This window comes from Ovis aries, chromosome 1 (genome assembly GCF_016772045.2).
Source record: "Ovis aries strain OAR_USU_Benz2616 breed Rambouillet chromosome 1, ARS-UI_Ramb_v3.0, whole genome shotgun sequence".
Taxonomy (NCBI): domain Eukaryota; kingdom Metazoa; phylum Chordata; class Mammalia; order Artiodactyla; family Bovidae; genus Ovis; species Ovis aries.
Genome location: NC_056054.1, coordinates 86,057,941 through 86,080,804, shown reverse-complemented (window position 1 = coordinate 86,080,804; position 22,864 = coordinate 86,057,941). Strand labels below are relative to the sequence as shown.

Genomic DNA, 22,864 nt, shown 5'->3' with positions numbered 1-22,864 from the left:
TCCCAGCTCCTGTCAGTAGAGTATTCCTAATCATCTCGGTTTTGGTGCTGCTGAATTCAAATCAATTTTTGCTCAAATAAACTCTTAAAATTTTTAACATTGCTCAGTTTATCTTTTAACATGTTTCAGCTTCCCATCGCTGAAATTTTGCTTCAAGGGAGAATGGGGCCAACACAAGTCTGTCTTTTAAAGTTCCCAAACTTGGCCACATGGCAGAAACACTTTGTGAATTTGTTAAAAGTATAGATTCCCAGGTCTGGTCCCAAACCTGCTGAGTTAGAATCTCCAGGGGATGATACCAGGAAGTCTGTATTAAATAATGAATTCCCCAGCTGATGTCGATGCACCTAGTCCGACTCCTGTTCATCCACTAGTACTTAGGAACAAAAGTGAACTAAATTCAGTCCTCTTCTGTGTGTACTGTCTGACTCAGTGATTTCTATTTTTCTGGAATCTAAGTTCTTTGACTTGCCTTCTTTTCAAGTGCAAATGCTCTTGAGTATCTCATCAGTGGCACATTTGTATCTCAGTCTCACACAGAAAGGGAAAGCAGACACGGAAAAGGAAGTTTGCTGTTCCCTCCCAGCGTACCTCAAGCCTAATTCCATGCTCCAGTTCCCTCTGGGCAGAGATCCATGGTTGTTCCTAACTACAGGCAGTTCCACAGCTAGGCTTCTGGGGAGCAAACACTTTAGTTATGTGTGTTACACAAGTCCAGCTTGCACTATCTTTTAATAAGGTTACTGGCACTCGAAGGACAATTTTTTTTTTTTTTTTTTTTTTAGGTACAACAGAGTTATCATTGCCTTTTCTCTCAAAAAAAAAAAAAAAAAAAAAAAAGCAATTACAGTGTGAGTGAGGAATACAGCCAACAAGATCGATGGTCCTTCCCTTCAAAGATGCATGTATGTCAGTCTGCCACAGTTTGGGGCTCTGGCCCTGACTATCCCTCCATCTGAAGTCTTCGCTCATTAAAAAGCATGACTACAGTCATTCCAGTAACAGGCTAGCAACTCTGCTTTCCCAGACACTCACACAGAGGTGTCAACACATGATGCTTTCTTTCGCTTGGGAAAGCCTGCAAGTGGCTCGGCTTCCTCCTAACTTTAGATGAGGGTGTGATTTCCTACAGGTGGCCCTGGCAGCTGCTGCTATCCAACCTCAGCCGAAGTCCTTGTCGAGTTTTGTTTTGGATGAGTGCAGTCAATGTGTGGTGGCTTGATTTTGACTTCTCTGGGAGTGGATGCTTCCAACTCTTGAATGGCTAGAGAGCCGCACGGCAAGTGCTGGGTCGCTGAAACACTTATGAAGTGGGTGTGTTGTAGTATGTACTATGTCTGGGTGTAAGAAATCTCCAATAATTTCTGCTACGCAGACCTTTCACATCTCTAGGACTTTCCCAGTGTGCTGGCTCACTCTGGCAGCCTTCCACAAGACATTCTGGATTAATTTCTCCCCCAAGTCTTCTCTGCAGCAGATCTTGAACTCCTGTGCCCTTGAGGACACACCTGACCTTGAACTCAGGAAGTGGAGTCAGAGCAGTTCTTCTAAAGGCCAAAAGAGCTTGTCCTATCCTAGAGGAATTTTGTATTCTAATAGACCTTTTCCAGCTCTAATCACACCAACAATTAAGGAATCTCTGCAAAAGATATGGGAAGAAATTTTTAAAGCAAAGAAAAAATAACATTTTGCCTTTGAATTATAACATTTCAATTTAAATTACTCACTAGTCAAGTCGCTGTTTTTATCCTTGGTTTACTGTGTCATTCCACATTTCTCTTCCCTCTGTAAATCACTGAAAAGGCAAAGAAAGGAGGAAGCCACAAAATGTATTAGTATGCAGACATTTTAAGTTAAAAAGCCCTCAGAAGTCACTGAGTTTCAGATTAGCCTTTCAATTTGAAATGCTATTTTTGCAGCACTTCACAGCAAGTAAGCAGAAAAGTAAGCAGATAAACTGAACCGTTCAAAGGGCAAGAAGAAACTGACCATCAGGTTCTCTCTCTGGTTAGAGAACTAACCAGGATGTTCTCTCTCCTGCTTTGTGAAATGAATCCTCCCCAAGAGTCTCTTGGAGCTCAGACTACTGACCCAAGACAAAGGACTTTCCTCTCCACCCTCAAGCCTTTTATTTACTGAGCTTACTTTGAGCCTGTCATTGGGTCTAACAATTTATATCTCCTTTAATCTTCATAACATCTTATGAGAAGTTTGTTCCAATTTTCAGATGAGGAAATCTGTACTTAGAACTGAAGCACCTTGCCTAAGGGAAAGGGACAGTGGCAGGATTTGAACCCAGATCTGTCTCTTAAAAAATCCATTCATGCTGTTGAAAAGCTTTAGGATAACCAAGAGTTAAGCAAGACCAAAAGCCTTAGACCAACAAGATTCCCAAGGCTTCCCTTAGCATATCTAGAGGCCCCGTGCCAGCTAGGGACCTACTCTGACTAGTCCTGTGTATAGAGAGGAGAAATACTGAAATTGAACAGCAATTTAGAATTTCTCCCTTAATACAGTGAATTCTGTATGATGTAGAGACCCCCAAATAATCGTTTTTGAGAGTCTTGCAGAATTTCTACAACAATCTCTTAAAGAAAGGGTCAGATCTCTTCAGGTTGAAGACTGAAACTCACTTAGAAAGGAGAAGTAATAATCAAGGCCAGCCCAGAGGGACATAGGAAGTGGACAGCAGCGACACAGAGCAGTGCTTCTCAAACTTGGAGAGTGTCAGAATCACATGGGAACCTGATAAAAACACAGGGGCCCACTTCAGCAGGCATGGGTCCCTACAGCCTTTGCTAGCTCTCCAAGAGATTTTGATACACACCAAAGTTTGAGCACTACTATCTAAGCAGTAACCCACAAACTTTAATATGCATGTGAATCACCTGGGGATTTAGTAACTCTGCATGGGGCCTAAAATTATGCATTTTGAATAAGGTTTCTGGTGATCTCAAATAGCAAGGTCTAAGAGTGACGGTTTTCCAGCATTTTTTTTTTTTTTGGAAGTATTATCTCTTTAACAAAATCTTAGGGAAGACCAATATATAATACACAACTCTTCACCTCCTAGGGATCCCCAAGATACTTCTACTACCCCTCTGAGGCTCAGGAGAAATATTGAATTAAAACCGCCATAACACTGGAAAGATGTTCCAAGAATGCAGACCCAGGCCCATGTACATTTTACTGAAGACCAGAGCTTATGGGCATTAGTACTTTGGGAGTTTTTTTCAAGTAATTATAATTTAGAACTTTCCTCATAATTTATTTCTAATAAGCCAGGTCTGTTTCCCTGTAATCAATGGAAATAGAAACCCTTTAAAAATTAATAGGGATTATGGGGTCGCAAGTAGTAGTAGTACGGGGTCGCAAAAAGTCGGACACGACTGAGCGACTGAACTGAACTGATTCTTATTTCAGAACTGCTGGTGGGGCTTCCCCAGTGCCTCAGCAGAAAAGAATCCTCCTGCCAATGCAAGAGATGCAGGTTCAGTCCCTGGGTCGGTAAGATCCCCTGGAGAAGGGAACAGCAATCCATTCCAATATTCTTGTCCAGGAAATCCCATGGACAGAGGAGCCTGGTGGGCTACAGTGCATGGGGTCACAAGAGATGACAGTCGGAGATGACTTACCAACTGAAAAACAACAACAAATCAATTACTTCTAAGCTCTCCGGGTGACACAATGTACAGCAGGCTAGGAACCACTCTCTCAAGTGAGGCATGAATCAGTTGCTCCTCTGAAGCATATTTTTATTTTCTTGTGGGACCCTGGAGGACTGAAATAATTTCAGAATCCAGTGGAGTTCCTCTCCACTGGAGGAATCTGAGGGGAGGCAATGTAAGAGGGGAGAATTATGCAAGAGGAGAGCAGGGACCCCTTAAATCACAGAAAGAAAGCATTTGCCTCTATAATTGAAGAGTCAGCTTTGCTTCTGACTTCATTAAGTCACCCTAAAGAACAACAATGAAGAATGAAGAGGTGGAGCCAAAGTAAAAACAGCACCCAGTGGTGGATGTGACTGGTGGTGGAAGTCAAGTCTGATGCTATAAAGAGCAATATTTCATAGGAACCTGGAATGTTAGGTCCATGAATCAAGGCAAATTCGAGGAGATGAATAGAGTGAACATCAACATTTTAGGAATCAGTGAACTAAAATGGACTGAAATGGGTGAATTTAATCCAGAAGACCATTATATCTACTACTGTGGGCAAGAATCCCTTAGAAGAAATGGAGTAGCCATCATAGCCAACAAAAGAGTCTGAAATGCAGTACTTGGGTGCAATCGCAAAAGCAACAGAAAGATCTCTATTCGTTTCTGAAGCAAACCATTCAATACCACAGTAATCCAAGTCTGTGCCCCAACCACTAATGCTGAAGAAACTGAATGGTTTTATGAAGTCCTAAGGCCTTCTAGAACTAACACCTAAGACAGATGTCCTTTTCATTATAGGGGACTGGAATGCAAAAGTAGGAAGTCAAGAAACATCTGGAGTAACAGGCAAGTTTGGCCTTGGAGTACAGAATGAAGCAGGGCAAAGGCTAATAAAGTTTTACCAAGAGAATGCAGTGGTCATAACAAACACCCTCTTCCAATAGCACAAGAGAAGACTCTACACATGGACATCTCCAGATGGTCAGTATCTGGATTGATTATATTCTTTGCAACCAAAGATGGAGTAGCACTATACAGTCAATAAAAACAAGACTGGGAGCTGACTGTGGCTCAGATCATGAACATCTGATTGACAAATTTAGACTTAAATTGAAGAAAGTAGGGAAAAACATTAGACCATTTAGACTTAAATAAAGTAGGGAAAACCACTAGACCATTGATTACCTAAATCAAATCCCTTATGAATATACGGTGGAAGTGACAAATAGATTCAAGAGATTAGATCTGATAGACAGAATGCCTGAAGAACTATGGACAGAGGTTCATGACATTGTATAGGAGGCAGCGATCAAGACATCTCCAAGAAAAAGAAATGCAAAAAGGCAAAATGGTTGTCTGAGGAGGCCTTACAAATAGCTGAGAAAAGAAGAGAAGTGAAAGGCAAAGGAGAAAAGGAAATATATACCTATTTAAATGCAGAGTTCCAAAGAATAGCAAGGAGAGATAAGAAAGAATTCCTCAGTGATCAATGCAAGGAAATAGAGGGAAACAATAGAATGGGAAAGACTAGAGATCTCTTCAAGAAAATTAGAGATACCAAGGGAACATTTCATGCAAAGGTGGGCTCAATAAAGGACAGAAACAGTATGGACCTAACAGAAGCAGAAGATATTAAGAAGAGGTGGCAAGAATACATAGAACTATACAAAAAGATCTTTATGACCCAGATAATCACGATGGTGTGATCACTCACCTAGAGCCAGACATCCTGGAATGCGAAGGAAGCATCACTACGAACAAAGCTAATGGAGGTCACGGAATTCCAGTTGACCTACTTCAAATCCTGGAAGATGATGCTGTGAAAGTGCTACACTCAATATGCCAGCAAATTTGGAAAACTCAACAGTGGCCACAGGACTGGAAAAGGTCAGTTTCCATTCCAATCCCAAAGAAAGGAAATGCCAAAGAATGCTCAAACTACCCACAATTGTACTCCTCTCACATGCCAGTAAAGTAATACTCAAAATTCCCCAAGCCAGGCTTCAACAGTACTTGGACCATGAACTTCCAGATGTTCAAGCTGGATTTAGAAAAGACAGAGGAACCAGAGATCAAATTACCAACATCCATCGGATCATCAAAAAAGCAAGAGAGTTCCAGAAAAACATCTACTTCTGCTTTATTGACTATGCCAAAGACTTTGACTGTGTGGATCGCAACAAACTGTAGAAAATTCTGAAAGAGATGGAAATACCAGACCACTTGACCTGCCTCCTGAGAAATCTGTATGCAGGTCAAGAAGCAACAGTTAGAGATGGACATGGAACAATAGATTGGTTCCAAATCAGGAAAGGAGTACGTCAAGGCTGTATATTGTCACTCTGCTTATTTAACTTATATGCAGAGTACATCATGAGAACTGCTGGACTGGATGAAGCACAATCTGGAATCAGGATTGCCGGGAGAAATATCAATAACCTCAGAGATACAGATGACACCACGCTTATGGCAGAAAGTGAAGAACTAAAAAGCCTCTTGATGGAAGTGAAAGAGGAGAGTGAAGAAGTTGCCTTAAAACTCAACATTCAGAAAACTTAAGATCATGGCATCTGGTCCCATCACTTCATGGCAAATAGATGGGGAAACAATGGAAGCAGTTCGAGACTTTATTTTCTTGGGCTCCAAAATCACTGCAGATGGTGACTGCAGCCATGAAATTAAGACACTTGCTCCTTGGGAAAAAAAGCTATGGCCAACCTAGACCGCATATTAAAAAGCAGAGACATTACTTTGCTGACAAAGGTCCATCTAGTCAAAGCTATGGTTTTTCCAGTAGTCATATGTGGATGTAAGAGCTGGACTATAAAGAAAGCTGAGCGCCGAAGAATTGATGCTTTTGAATTGTGGTGTTGGAGAAGACTCTTGAGAATCCCTTGGACTGCAAGGAGATCACACCAGTCCATCCTAAAGGAAATCAGTCCTGAATACTCACTGGAAGGACTGATGTTGAAGCTGAAACTGCAATACTTTGGTCACCTGATGTGAAGATGTGACTCATTTGAAAAGACCCTGATGCTGGGAATGATTGAAGGCTGGAGGAGAAGGGGACGACAGAGGATGAGATGGTTGGATGGCATCAGTGACTCAATGGACATGAATTTGGGTAAGCTCTGGGAGTTGTTGATGAAGAGGGAAGCCTAGCGTGCTGCAGTCCATGGGGTTGCAAAGAGTCAGACATGACTGAACGACCGAACTGAACTGAACTGAACTGAAAGAGCAACAAAAAATTTCTTTCCAGTTTATCCATGATAAAAATGACTTACCCATTCCAAGTGTACTTCCAGAGCAGGTTACTGTAATAAATAAAAACACAAGCATTTAAAACAGATTCACTGGTGTATTTGAGATACAATTTAAGAAAGAATAATAGGAAAGGAAGTGAAGAATGAATAAGAACCAACTTGTGTAATAAGAGGAGACACCTGCTAACAGTGTTAACTTGGATAAGTCATTTCACTTTTCTGTGCTTCACTTTGTTAGGTGGCAAGAATAAGAATGCCACCCTCATAGGGTTGTGATAAGTATCAGTCAAGCTAATGCACATAAAGCCCTTAGAATAGTGGCTAGCACAGAACACTCAAAAAATATTAATCATTGTTATCATTTACAATATCATCCTAATTATAAGATTAAGGCATCACTGATATTGGGGAAAGAAACACCAAAAAACAAAACCAACAATCTTCCCCCAAATGCATGGTTTTTATCAAGGAGCCAAAGATAAATTCCCCAACCTGAGTCTGGACACCCAACTCTTACTAAAGGGCAAAGACTATAGGCTTGAGATGGCACCCCACCAAAGGATATCAGAGTTCCAACTAACAAACCATCAGAGAAAATGTCCCTCTAAAAGTTAAACTGTGAGTATGAATTAGGAGAAGAAGCAAAGACTTCACTCACTCACTTACTGGCTATATTATCATAGAGAAACACATAAACTCTTATTCATTCTTTTTTTTTTAACTTAAAATATTTAGGGCAACAGTTATATGCAAAGTACTGAGAGTCTAAGAGATTGCCATTTAGCAGAAATTACAGACATTCAACTCGCAGAAATATGGTGTGGTGACAATAATGTGTGCTGTGGCGTTATAAAGGAAAGAGAGAGATGAACTCAGCCTATGAGAACTGGAGAAGACTTCACAGAGGAGGGGGAATTTGGGCTGGTGGAGTTCCCTTAGCGAGGAGTGCTGCATTAGCCCAGAAGCACGATGTGGCATAGTATGCATGTGTGGTAAGGGCAGAGGGGTGTGAGTGACTCCATATGAGCAGAGAATAGAGTCCTCTCAGTAAGGATGTTGGGGAATGAGCCAAGAACTGTACTGTCCAATAGAGTAGACACTCATCATATGTAGCTATGAGCACTCCAAATGTGGCTGGTCTAAACTGATATGTGCTGTGTTAAAAAACACACACAAGATTTTGAAGACTTACTATGGAAAAAATACAAAATTTTAAAATTGATTCCATGTTGAAAATTAGAATATTGTGGCTATATTGGATTAACTAAAATATATTCAAATTAATTTTGCCTGTTTCTTTTTACTTTTTTAATGTGGCTACTAGAAAATTTAAAATGTTCAGACTTACATTAAATTTCTGTTAGTACAGGTGTAGAGAGATAGAAGAGGGACAGATTGTAAGGGATGTTAAATCCCATGATCAGAGGACTGTATTTTATCCTATAGAGCAATGGAAAACAGAATTTTGTAGCAGGAAAGAAAGACAATTGGGTCAGTGTCCTGGAATAATAACTCTAGAGATAGTATGAAGACTGGTAAGAGGGTGGGAGGACAGGACTGGTGTAATAGTATAGGGGAGAGGTAGTGAGACCCTGAAGTACTGAAGTAGCTACAGGAATGAAGAGAAGAAGTTGGATTTAGAGACCATCATGGAGTGAAAAGAACAGCGCTTGGAGACTACTTAGATATGAAAAGTGAGGGAGAGAGGAAGCTGATGTCAGGGTTTTCAGGCTTGAAAACCTGAAACAAGGATGATGGGAGATCAGAAACTGCATGGGATCAGAAGTTCCTTTTGGTCTTGAGGAACTGAAATGCCTGGGGTGTATCTCTAAGTAGAGATAACATGTTTGAATATGGATTTAGAGATCAGAAGAAGAGAAGGGTTATAGGTAGAGATTTGGGAGCCTTTGAGTCTTAGTTTTCTCATTTATAAATTGGAGAAAATAAAATCTGTTGAACCTAACTTATAGAGTTATTTGAGCATTCAGTGAAATATTGAATATGAAAATACTTGATAAATTTTGAAGCATTATGCAAATACAATGAGGTATCATTATTGACATGTAGGCTCTGCTTCCTCAGAGCTCATCTTCAACCCAACAACCTACTCCTGTCCTTTTACATAGGGCCGTGGTTTGGGCCAGCTTGTCCTCTGGACAAGATAATGAAAAAGCAAGGAATCAGAGCATGACAGCCAAGGATAGTGAGAACACCCCCTGAAGAGGAACTGGCCTTGTTCCATCACCAGGAGCCGTCTTGAATCTTCTTGTCACCTACGTATAACTGGAAATTTTAGATTCTGGTTATTAGTAAAGCTTTCTAAGCCAACATTTATTACTCTTCCTGCATTCCCATGCAGAGTTATAGGACCTCATCATCTCTTTATTTTATAAATATATGAAAAAAATATGACAATGCCCTGGGCAAGGTAGCAGAAGGTGCTGGAATACAGAGCAGGAGAATTGCTTGTCTTTTTCTGTCAGCTCTGGTGAAATGGCAGTTGCTGACAGTCATGTTTTGTGATCACAGACTGTCTGCCCACTCGTATTTCCAAACCTAGCTTATGATTTATAAATTTGTTTTTCTCTGATCCTCCAACTCTCCCTCAATCATAAGTCTGAATCTGTGCAAATAAAGGTTCAAGTCTCTTAATTTCAAATATTCCATGTTGTCTGTCATTATCTCTAACCATGATAAAACCCTATCTTCAAATCTCAAAGCAGAAAATTGCTTTAAATCTATTTTACTGTTTAAGCAAGCATCTGGTCCTTTTTCTGAAGAGAGGGAGAGGGATGAAAGGAGTACCTCCTAATCAAATTATAATAAAGTATCACAATTCCAAAGGAGCTTGGAGTCTCCTGTTGCCAGAATCTGCCTATAGGATGTAGAAATGTCAGGCCCTTTTTGATCTTCCTACATAGCAAAGTGTGATTGCTCTTAGCCTTCATTCACAGATTGAGTCAAGGTTTAGTTTTAAATAAAGGGTCATAACTTTCTCTACCTGAATATATTTTTTTTGGACAGAAAGTAAGCTTCAGTCCTGTCTCAGCAACTGGTGAGACCATCACGGTATACACATCCCCGCAGGGTATCTCGGTAACATCACAGAAACTGAGGCCAGCGCTTGGGGCACATGTGAAAATGCCTTTGGAACCATAGAGGTCGGTGCTGTAATTGGCAGAGCCCCTGGAGGCCTGCCAGTGGATCCGGATGCCATTAGGGCCCAGCCTATATAATTTCACCCCTAAAGGGCAGCAGGCACCTGAAGAATAAAACAAACACATCACTATTCCACCATCACCACAAACCTAGCCTCTGCTACTATGGGAAACAGAGTAAGTGTCCTACTCTAAATGACAACTGATTAGAGCAAGATTTGAGGGGGTATCAAGTTCCTTCTGTACTGGGCCACATGATTAGAGATCCATGTGTGAGGGTGAGGTGGGCCATGAGTTTTCAATAGAGAACAATGGAGAGTCCAAGTACTTGGCAGATAAGAAGTGTATATGACTCAAACTTTATGAGTCAAATACACAGAATCCTTGTCAAGATCCTTCATAACATCCTACCCATAATACCCATAATATGATTTTTGTTGTTGTTTAGTCACTAAGTCATGTTTGACTCTTTGCAACCCCATGGACTGTAGCCCCCCAGGCTCATCTGTCCATGGGATTTTCCAAGCAAGAATACTGGAGTGGGTTGCCATTTCCTGCTCGAGGGGATCTTCCCAACCTGGGGATTGAACCTGCATCGCCTGCAAGTCTCTTGCATTGCAGGAGGATTCTTTACCACTGAGCCACTTGGAAAGCCCATAATGATTTCAGTGAGATTCAATTTAGATATAATTAACTGCATTCAGATTTAGGTCTTTTCAAAGACCTAAATTTTGCTGAGCTGAGTAACATGATCCTTGTCGCTGGTCCACACTTCATCTATGCTAGCTGACTGGGTACTTTCCCTTTTTCCTTTACTGAATACCTTGAGCAGGCCACACATTAGGTGTCAAATGGTGGATTCCTCAGTAAACAAAATAAAGATGTTATTGTATAATAAGTATTAAGATAATTAGGTTCCTTTGATTCATTCTTTAAAACAAGGTTTTTTAGGTGTGAAGGTAAGCAGTGGACTATATTTCCAGAACTGGATATCTAGGTGAGAACTTAGGCAACAACTCTAATGAAAGAAATTATAAAGCAGATTACATATGTGTTCTGGGCTTCCCTGGTGGCTCAGATAGTACACAATCTGCCTGCAATGTGGAAGATCTGGATTCAATCCCTGGGTTGGGACAATCCCCTGGAAAAGTGAATGGTTACCCCTCCAGGATTCTTGCCTGGTGAATTCCATGGACAGAGGAGCCTGGTGGGCTACAGTCCTTGGGGTCGCAAACAGTCGGTCATGACTGCTGCTGCTGCTGCTGCTAAGTTGCTTCAGTCGTGTCTGATTCTGTGTGACCCCATAGATGGCAGCCCACCAGGCTCCCTCATTCTTGGGATTTTCCAGGCAAGAGTACTGGAGTGGGGTGCCATTGCCTTCTCCATGGACATGACTGAGTGACTAACAAATGCACACAAAGCAACTTAGCACATAGCACGCAGCAGGTTTTAAATACTTTCACACCATAATCATTCCTATTTCTCTTACCAATGAGGAAATAGAATCAGGGAATAAGATAAGGCAGGACAGTTTAAGAAGCCATATCTTTAGACTCCTAAGTTGAAGACTCACTCTACTGCCTTTGAAAGTGAAGTCACTCAGTCGTGTCCGACTCGTTGTGACCCCATGGACTGTAGCCTACCACACTTCTCCATCCATGGGATTCTCCTGGCAAGAGTACTGGAGTGGGTTGCCATTTCCTTCTCCAGGGGATCTTCCCTGGGATCGAACCCAGGTCTCCTGCATTCCAGGCAGACGCTTTAACCTCTGAGCCACCAGGGAAGCCCCCTACTGCCTTTGGGATGCCAAAATTTTATTTTTTATTTTATTTATTTTTAAATTTTTGTCGAAAGACTTATGGGATCTTAGTTCCCTGACCAAGGATCAAACCTGAGCCCCTTGTAGTGGAAGCGTAAAGTCTTAACCACTGGACAGCCAGGGAAGTCCTATGAAAATTATATTTCACCTCTCCCACCCCATGCCTCAGAACAGATGCAGCTAACTGGTGCGGTACTCACGCCCCATTAAGCCTGAGATCCATCCCATTAATCTTGAGAGTGTTTTTTTTTTCCCTGAAACAGTGCTCTAAACAGCCACTGTAGTGGACTAGAATCATACCAGTGAAACCTTATTTGTTAACCCTGTACCACTCCTTACTTCTCCCGCCATTCCCTAATTGTTAGGCCTTTGTGAAGAACAAAATGCAATACTTGCTCTTGAAGCCTGTTAAAATAAGATACCATAGGAGAAGCTGGAGTGGTTTAGAAGAGAGAGGTAGTAGCACAATAATACTGAGAAACAAAAAATTCAAGCCAAATAGAATATATGATCTAAATGCTTTCTGAAAACTCTGCCAGGCTGAGTTACTCTGTACTACATGTAGCTAGATCATATATAAACCAAACCTTCTTTCAGAGAAAGTCCACTTGAACCTTGTTATCAAGGAGTTCATTCACCCACTACCAACAGGGTTTCCCAGGTGGTGATAGTGGTAAAGAACCCACCCGTCAATGCAGGAGACAAGAGACACAGAGAGATCCCTGGGTTGGGAAGATCCCTGGAGGAAATGGCAACCCACTCCAGGATTATTGCGAGGAGAATCCCATGGAAAGAAGAGCCTGGTGAGATACAGGGCTACAGTCCCATGGACAGAGAAACCTGGCAGGCTACAGTCCAGGGGGTCGCAAAGGGTCAGGCACAACTGAAGTGACTTAGCATGGACCAACAGAAGCCTCTGAAGCTTTGAGGTTCTGAATCAAGAGGAAAATTGCAAACATTTTAGAAAGCAATCTGAATTTATCATGCAAGCTTGGTGGAGATGCAGCATGCTTTTAAATGAGATGGAAGGGCTTATGTCTGGATCTATAATAGTCAAGGTCCTTGTTGATACTCTAGAACTAGAGACTAGATTTCACTTACTAGAGGAGTAACTTTGGTAGGCGCAGTCCGCAGTCAACCCAGTGGCACTAACTGCTTTTACTGCCACTGAGTAATTGATGCCGCATGTGATGCATCCCAGGAGGCAGTGGTTTTGATGGGTGTGACACTTTGACTGTCCCGTGTGTGACTGCAGAACCGTCACATAGGTTAGGGCCCCAGTCCCAACCGTCCAGCTCACGTTGATTACTGACTGAGTGACCTGAGTTACCATCAGACTGGCTGAGCAGCACGGCGCTCAAATGGGGAAAAAGAAAAAAATTGGGAATTTATTTCCACTAAGGATTATTTGTGAAAAACAACAAAGCATGGTATTCTGTCTGTCTTTCAGTCAGTATCCTAGATTTCTCAAACCTTTAACTGTTAATCAAAATATCCTTAATAACTATAAATGGAACATAACTTTTAAAAATTGTGAATCACTGTGTTGTGACTTATATGACATTGAACATCAACTATACTGCAATAAAAAATTGTTAAAAACTTAAAAAATGTCCTTTTGTTAAGCAAAATCTCATTCTCTCTGATACATTATTTAACATCACTGTTTATAGCAAGTGCTTTCCCCAAGAACGAAGTTCACTAACTGGCTGTGGGTAATTAATGTGTGGTTCTCCCCAACTTTTTTCAGTATAAGAAAGAAATCCTTTGTTGTTCTTCAGCTTTAATGACTCCAGTTGCAAATTTCAATGCAATGGTTGCATTTGCCTCTTCTCCTAATACGTATTATCACATTTGCAATAAAATGTGTTTCGCCTTTCTCAGGCATTTCATGGTACATAGTTGATCAGTCAGTTCAGTCACTCAGTCGTATCCAACTCTTTTGCAACCCCAAGGACTGCAGTATGCCAGGCCTCCCTGTCCATCACCACCTCCTGGACCTTGCTCAAACTCATGTCCATCGAGTTGGTGATGCTATCTGGCCATCTCATCCTCTGTTGTCCCCTTCTCCTCCTGCCCTCAATCTTTCCCAGCATCAGGGTCTTTTCCAATGAGTCAGTTCTTTGCATCAGGTGGCCAAAGTATTGCAGTTTCAGCTTCAGCATCAGTCCTTCCAGTGAATATTCAGGACTGATTTCCTTTAGGATGGACTGGTTTGATTTCATGGCAGTCCAAGGGACTCTCAAGAGTCTCTCCAACACCACAATTCAAAAGCATCAATTCTTCTGTGCTCAGCTTTCTTTATAATCCAACTCTCACATCCATACACGACTACTGGAAAAACCATAGCTTTGACTAGACAGACCTTTGTTGGCAAAGTAATGTCTCTGCTTTTTAATATGTTGTCTAGGTTGGTAATAACTTTTCTTCCAAGGAACAAGAGTCTTTTAATTTCATGCCTGCAGTCACCATCTGCAGTGATTTTGGAGCCCCCCCCCCCCCCCCCCCCCCCCCCCGCAAATAAAGTCTGTCACTGTTTCCATTATTTTCCCATCTATTTGCCATGAAGTGATGGGACTGGATGCCATGATCTTAGTTTTCTGAATATTGAGTTTTAAGCCAACTTTTTCACTCTCCTCTTTCACTTCCATCAAGAGGCTCTTTAGTTCTTCGCTTTATGCCATAAGGGTGGTGTCATCTGCGTGTATGAGGTAATTGATATTTCTCCCGGCAATCTTGATTCCAGATTGTGCTTCATCCAGGCTGGCATTTCACGTGATGTACTCTGCATATAAGCTAAATAAGCAGAGTGACAATATACAGCCTGACCTTGACATATTCCTTTCCTGATTTGGAACCCAGTCTGTTGTTCCATGTCCATTTCTAACTGTTGCTTCTTGACCTGCATACAGATTTCTCAGGAGGCAGATCAGGTAGTCTGGTATTTCCTATCTCTTGAAGAATTTTCCATAGTTTGTTATGATTCACATAGTCAAAGGCTTTGGCATAGTCAATAAAGCAGAAGTAGATGTTTTTCTGGAACTCTCTTGCTTTCTCCATGATCCAACGGATGTTGGCAATTTGATCTCTGGTTCCTCTGCCTTTTCTAAATCCAGCTTGAACATCTGGAAGTTCTTGGTTCACATACTGTTAAAGCCTGGCTTGGAGAATTTTGAGCATTATTTTGCTAGCATGTGAGATGAGTGCGATTGTGCGGTAGTTTGAACATTCTTTGGCATTTCCTTTCTTTGGGATTGGAATGAAAACTGACCTTTTCCAGTCCCGTGGCCACTGCTGAGATTTCCAAATTTGCTGGCATATTGAGTGCAGGACTTTCACAGCATCATCATGAGCATCTGTAATTCCATCACCTCCACTAGCTTTGTTCATAGTGATGCTTCCTAAGGCTCATTTGACTTCACATTGCAGGATGTCTGGCTCTAGGTGAATGATCACATGATCGTGGTTATCTGGGTCGTGAACATCTTTTTTGTACAGTTCTTCTGTGTATTCTTGCCACCTCTTCTTAATATCTTCTGCTTCTGTTAGGTCCATACCATTTCTGTCCTTTATTGTGCCCATCTTTGCATGAAATGTTCCCTTGGTATCTCGAATTTTCTTGAAGAGATCTCTAGTCTTTCCAATTCTATTGTTTCCCTCTGTTTCCTTGCATTGATCACTTAGGAAGTCTTTCTTATCTCTCCTTGCTATTCTTTGGAACTCTGCATTCAAATTGGTATATACTTCCTTTTCTCCTTTGTCTTTCACTTCTGTTCTTTCTCAGCTATTTGTAAGGCCTCCTCAGATAACCATTTTGCCTTTTTGCATTGTGATATAAAACATATCATAGTTGATATAAAACCTTATAACATAGTTTATATAAAAGCTTAAAATATTCTAAGAGTACCACAATCAATTCTCAACTCTTCAAAGATCCATTATACAGCATATAGGATATTGGGAACCTTCCTGCATATTTGGCATTGTCCCTATTCTGCCGCCTTTTATGTTTCAACTCCTCTGTTCCAAAGTGCCATCTATCGTTATATATAAGAGAAAATAAGACCCAAAGGCTTTAAGTAATTTGCTATATTTCATTCACACACAATGTTATCAAGTAATAACAGCTTTCTTTTATCAAGCTTCTACCATACAGCAGGCACTATGCTAAGTCCTTTGCAGCATAAAAAATGTAATATTCACAACCACCCAATGAAGCCATTATCCTCTTCTACCAATTAGGAAACTGAAACTCAGAAAGCCTTTTTTAGAGAAAGATTTGAAAGGGCTGAACCAAAGAAATAAATAATAAGCCAGCTCATTTGGTCACTTGTTAGATGCTTTGGTAGACTATGTCATGGGGAATATGAAGTCAAAGAAATGTTTTTGCAGAGTCAGTGGATCCCTCCTTTGATGTTGGTGTATGAATATACTAGAGCCTTCGGATGATATTTATATGGAACCTGTGTTGAAAGTTTTCTAAGACTTGGGCTCTTTGAAAGGCTTCTCTGAGATTAGTGTATTTCTACCACACTTAGGGTAAATCAAGTCATAAAGTTCATGTCCTAAAACAATTCCTAAGGACCCCACTGGAACTAAGTTTCAGGTTGCAGTTGCTACATACCCATTTCTTACTTTTTTTAAATTATTTGTTATTGGAGTATAGTTGTTTTACAACGTTATGTTAGTTTCTCCCGTACAGCAAAGTGACTCAGCCATACATATACATATGCCCCCTCCATTGTGGACTTCCTTCCCATTCAGGTCCCCACAGTGCATTAAGTAGAGTTCTCTGACCTACACGGTAGGTTCTCGTTAGTTGTCTGTTTTACACTTAGTATCAGTAGTACATATGTCAATCCCAATCTCCCAGTTCCTCTCACTTATTTCCCCTTTCCTCCTTGGTATCTATACATTTTTTCTCTACGTCTGTGTCTCTGTTTGGGCTTTGCAAATAAGATCATCTATACCATTTTTCTAGATTCCTCGTGTAAATGATATTATACGATATTTACTTTTCTCTTTCTGACTTCAGTCTGTATGAACCCTCTAGGTCCATCCATGCCCTTATAAATGACCCAGTTTCATTCCTTTTTCTGGCTGACTGATATTCCATTGCATTCCATTGTATGTAGTTACTTACCTGTCTCTAGAGGCACACTGTAGCTGGGCAGGCTCCGTCCTGCGGGTGTTTCGGCCACAGCGGTGACAGAGAACACTGAGCCGCAGGGTAAGCCCCCCAGGGTGCAGGACTCTCCGGTGCTGCTGCACTGGTGCCGCCCTTTCTCCCCCTGGGCAGTCACCGTGTAAGTGGCCTCATCATTAGTGGATCGCCAGCGCACGTTAATCATGGAAAAGTCATCCTTTGAAATGTTTTTGATTTCAGGACTGCAAGGAGCTAAGAGATTTTAGATTATGAACGGAAACAGAGTCAAGAAATATCACACGTGATTTTGGTCTAACACTTGTACATTTGTTTTCTCCCCTAAATGAGATGATTACTTTCAACCATACCTTGTGCTCAGGCCAAATTCCTAGAGCCTTTGTGTGGAAACCTTGCTGACATTGACAGATGGTATTAGATTCCCATAGTGTTGGGCTAACTGGAAAATGTTAAGGAGCCATTTGAACTCCAAAAGCAAAAGTAATTAAGACAAACATTTGCACCTTCATGGTGTGACTATAGGCAGGTGCCCCAAAGCTGCTGCTGCTGCTGCTGCTGCTGCTGCTGCTGCTAAGTCGCTCAGTCGTGTCCAACTCTGTGCGACCCCATAGACAGCAGCCCACTAGGCTCCTCCACCCCTGGGATTTTCCAGGCAAGAGTACTGGAGTGGGTTGCCATTGCCTTCTCCGGCCAAAAAGCTAGGAGGATGTGAATGGCTGAGGTAATCACCAGCCAATCCTTCCACGCTCCCCAGGGTTTCCTGTTTCTTGCTGTCCTCTTTCCCTCTTCCACCTTCTCTTCTGCCTCTCCTTTGTAAGAGGGGCTCTCAGGATCCCTACCAAGAGTCATTAATGGCAGTTAACCTTTTTACCATACTTGCTGAATGCCTTTCCTGAGGGACATAGAGGTGAGCCATCCAGACATCGGTGAACAAAATCCTTGCTGTATCATACCTGTGGTTATGAATTGGGAAGTACATGATGTATTGCTGCCCCGGACTTCACTGAAGGAATACACTGTGATGTTGTACTTGGTGTCACACTCCAGAGCAGAAAGCGTGCAAGCTGGAGCCGTGTCATTACACTCAACCACATTGAACCCATCCACAGCCTTTGTTTCATAAAGTTCAGCACCTCGGACGGGAGACCAGACAATCTCTACTCTGTCACTGGACACCAGCACAGGGTTAATGTCACTAGGACAACAGGGAGCTGAAAGCAGGAGCAGAGAGAAGGACGTCAGTACAGGAGCCACGCTGTCAGAGGGGCGTTGAGTCCCGACGTCTCCGTGCCCAGGAGTCTCTGCAGTCACCGTAAGAATCTCCTACAGGTCTGTCCAACAGTGATCCTCCCTGACATCCACTACATAGAGGATAACTTCTTTCTGCATGACATTCAAGGTTACAGTAAGCTCTACCCTGTCGACACATCCAGCTGCTCCCCACACCCCCTGCCTCACCTGACGTCTTAATTCCCCACCCAACGCGCATGTTTTTTCCCTGTGTTTCAGAGACTGTGTCCCCTCTACTGGAATGTGGGACCATTCTCCTGCCTGACAAAATCACATTTAATCTAACTTCTAGATTCTATCAGTCTTTCCAAACTCTAAACTAGATAAAACTATGGGGCAGAGGAGAGGAGGAAGCCTTTCATTAGTACATTTTAGAAGAGCCCTACATTACTTCAAGGACAAATTGTGGCAAATGTCTAACTCATATGGGGTTTCCCTGGAATGCTCTTGCTCCACCGACATTCCAGTCATCCTTAAAGATCCAGTTCAAAACCACTCCCTCTGGAAGGCCCTTGAGACCTTATTGATGGCCTCTGACTCCAAATTCCAAAGGCACCAACTATTTGATTCCCTCATCCGGATAAAAATGTATGTAATCCAGCTATAATTGTTATTTATATAGTTGTATTACTGTATTCTTATTTGTACATATAGTTAATTTTAAGTCTCTCACGCCATTCATTCTTTTAAAATTGAGTATCTCCCATATGCCAGTCACACTATGAAAAGCATTCAGGATGAAAAGATGAATGAGATATAATCCCTGCCCTGTAGAAGGCCCAAGTCTAGTGCAGGACAATAATAGTAACAGCAATAAAGCTGCTAATAAAAATATTTGCACTGTGCTTTTCTTACATACAAAGACCCTTTCACATTCATGTACTTCTGATTATTTGTCCCATTTTGCAGTGGTGGATACTCAGGGACTTAACGAGGTAGACATCATTATTTCCACTTTACAAATGAGTTAGTGGTCAAGTTAGGACTTGAGCCCAGGTGTCCAACTCCAGAACTCTCCACACCATGTGGCATCTTTGCCATTGCACCTCTGTCTTCTGGGCTTGGAGAAAGAGTGAACTCTGAGACCTAAGGATTGCCTTCCCTTCAGGATCCAGAACAGTGATGAACAATGAGTAGATCTGGATGGAGGGTTCAATTTTTCAGAGCAAGCTTGAATAGCAACAATCTTTCCTTTCTTCTCACTCCTAAACCTTGTATTCTTGTTAAGGTTGAGTTCACTTAGTCCAAATTCCCCAGGAAAGAACTCACTTTCCATTCTTGGACCTAAAATGACTCCCAGGTAGTCAAGGAGTGCAATGGGTGGTCCATTCTGCTACTGACTTTAGTGAACTCAGAACTCCCTTTACAAACATCAAGCGCAACTCACCTGTGGTATAATTAAACACATCACCCAAAGGACTCTGCCCTGCCTTGTTATAGGCAAAAACACTAATAAAGTAAGTGAAGCCACACTCAGATAAGAAATTGCACTGGGTGAGGGAAGTGTTGCAATGTACTTCCAAGCCATCATCACTTTTCACGAAGGCCACGTAGTAATCACCCAGATCCACATTGGACCAAGCTACAGACAGGTGGCCAGGAGGATCTTCTTGGATCGCCACTCTTCCAGGTGCACAAGCAACTAGGAAATGATAAATAAAAAGGAGTGTGAGAGTACTACAAGAGATTTTCTTTGCAGCTTTGCATAGCAGCTGTTCACTAAATGTTAGTTCACATTCTCAAAACACACAAATATTTCTAAATTGAAGTGTAGACTTCCATATATGTATGTCTTTATCACATTGATAAGAATGAAAGAGGGCGGATATCTAAACACATATTCCAAACTATAGACATTCCCTGTTTATCTTAAAGAATAGCTCCTACCAGGCCTAGGTCTGTGAAACATGATGTAAACAAGGGGCTGCACAGCTAGAGTTGTTATCAAACTGGATCTTAGAATATTTACAACTTTACAAATGCAAAAGAAAATAGACTGATTAGTGAAAGATCTAGAAGAGGAAACTGGCCTCTTAATTTTCAAAGTGCTTTTTCCAATGCACAAGATCTGGTTTCACTATCAACATTATTCAGACTCCTCAGAATGTTCAACTCTATGCTTCCATTTAGAGTAGGCTTTTGCTTTCATTTGTTCTAGTGCATTCTGGAACATTCTGGAACATTGTGATGTAATTATTTGTTTCCCTAAGGTCAGCCACTTGGGCTTGCCAGGCCCCCAGTGATCTCGCTCCTGTTTACATACCGGTTTTCAAAGTCACTGCTGAAGTCGATCTGCTAGATCCGGCATCATTACTTGCTGAAACTGAAATCAGGTACTTGGTTCCACACTGGAGAGAGTAGATGGTGCAGGAACTGAAAGCTGTACTGCAGCTCAACCTGGAAGAGTCACTCAAAGCCATCACGGTATAGTTGAAGGCTCCTTCTGTCGGTGCCCACGAAACAGACGCCTTCAGAGCACCACTATCGAAAGAGACTTGAATGTTTTCAGGAGTACCTGGACCTACATTTTTGAGAAACAATTGACATTTTGCAGTAGACTCAAGAACCCAAGTAAGATTTGGCCTAGCAATATTGAGGAGCTTGAAGGATGAAGTACTCCATTAACAGGATAATTGCAAGTGTACAAAGCATAAAACTGGGATTAAGGGTACTTGAGAACTGGTAATACACCCACCATTAACTATGCAAACTCGGAACTAGCTATGACTTTGTCAGGTTATTTAATCTTTCTGTTATTTTTTAATGTGTAAAATTGATCTAATATCAGTCCCTAGCACATGTAAGTGCTGAGTAAACATATTTTGAGTCTTTTGCAATTAATTTATCTGGCTATGCCAGGTCTTAGCTGTGGTGTGTGGGATCTAGTTTCCTGACCAGGGATTGAACCTGGCCCCACTGTATTGGGAACATGGAGTTCCCAATGGCTCCTAGTGGCTAAGACCACTTAGCCACTGGACCACCAGGGAAGTCTCAATCAACATATTTTGAATATGTGAATGAGTGAACACACAATCTGATAAGTGATTGAAGTAATTAAATGAAATTCTAAATACAATGGGCTAGGAGAGCCAAGTGGGTATGTCATTAAGATGTAGATAAAGTATTCTATTATAGACTGATAAAATTAGATTAGCTTCAGCAGCATTTCTTCTTTACTTTTGATACATGCTAAGACATGTAAGAGCTTTTAGGTCCCTGTTGTTAAAAGAAAAGCAGACTTCCTTTCATTCTAAACCAAAGGGAAGGAAGGAAAGTGTCAAGTGTGATGACCACACAGGAAGTCAGTTTTTTATTGTCTCCAAAACAATTTCCTTTACGATATTAAAAGTAGGCCTTCCTTTCCTCAGGGTTGTCCTCTTAAAAAAGCTTGAGGAAGGTTCTCCTGGGCTGGGAAGGAGAAAAGTTGGCCTCAGTCCTCTGGAATCTGTGCTATAATAAGGCCCACCTCACAAACCTTCAGTTCAGTTCAGTTGCTCAGTCATGCCCAACTCTTTGCAACCCCATGGACTGCAGCATGCCAGGCCTCCCTGTCCATCACCAACTCCTGGAGTTTACTCAGACTCATGTCCATTGAGTCAGTGATGCCATCCAACCATCTCATCCACAAACCTTAGAGAACAGCTTATGTGCAGAGACTAGCACCCTTCAGACACATATGGTGGGGTGGGGATGTGGGATTAAACAGGAAAGGCTCTGTGTGAGGAAACTGGGACTCAGGTCGTCTGCAAGGCAGACACGAGCCATGTTTCTCCTGTAGGCCGTCTTGACAGGCCCCTTCTTCTGCTGTATGGTCAGCTCATCTGCAGAGGCAGATCTACCCTGGGGTAATGCTGGGTCAAGGCTGGTAGTGGTCATCTGCAGTATTTTAGGACAATCTGATTTTCCCACGTGGGGCATGGGAAGCACCAAAAAGACCTATGTCAAAGTCTTCACCCCTAGTACTCCAGAAGGTGATCCCATTTGGAAATAAGGTCCTAGCAAATGTAATCAGTTGAGATCATTAGGTTGATCCTAACCCAATATGACTGAAAACCTTATAAGAGAAAGTTTGGGATGTCCCTGGTGGTCCAGTGGTTGAGAGTCCACCTGCCAATGTGAGGGGAAACAGGTTTGATCTCTGGACTGGGAAGACTCCACATGCTGTGGGGCAACTAAGCCTGAGTACCACAACTACTGAAACCTGTGTGCTCTAGAGCCCGTGCTCCACAGTAAGAGAAGCCATTGTGATGAGAAAGAGAGCCCACACACTGTGACAAACAATAGCCCCCACTTGCCACAACTAAAAAAAGCCTGCATGAAGCAACAAAGACCCGCAGCAACCAAAAATAATTAATTAATTAATTTTTTAAAGAAGTTAAAATTTGGACACAGACATACACATACAGGGAGAATGCCATGTGAACACGAAGATGACCGTCTACAAGCCAAGGAGAAGGGCCTGAACATACCATTTCCTCATAGTCCTCAGAAGGAACCAATCCTGCCAATTC

At 41.8% G+C, this 22,864-nt stretch overlaps 1 protein-coding gene across 1 annotated transcript in view; it reads right to left on the bottom strand.

Moving 5' to 3' along the window:
- Positions 1–1,763: 1,763 nt before the first annotated feature.
- Positions 1,764–22,864, bottom strand: part of FNDC7 (fibronectin type III domain containing 7) — a 42,663-nt gene continuing 21,562 nt past the window's right edge. The window contains exons 5-12 of the mRNA XM_027964827.3: positions 20,617–20,874; positions 19,741–19,995; positions 18,017–18,274; positions 17,043–17,297; positions 13,001–13,255; positions 9,924–10,184; positions 6,944–6,973; positions 1,764–1,795 (exon numbers count right to left, since the gene is read on the bottom strand). Of these exons, the coding sequence (XP_027820628.2) occupies positions 1,764–1,795; positions 6,944–6,973; positions 9,924–10,184; positions 13,001–13,255; positions 17,043–17,297; positions 18,017–18,274; positions 19,741–19,995; positions 20,617–20,874 (1,604 nt within the window). The remainder of the gene's footprint in view (positions 1,796–6,943; positions 6,974–9,923; positions 10,185–13,000; positions 13,256–17,042; positions 17,298–18,016; positions 18,275–19,740; positions 19,996–20,616; positions 20,875–22,864) is intronic.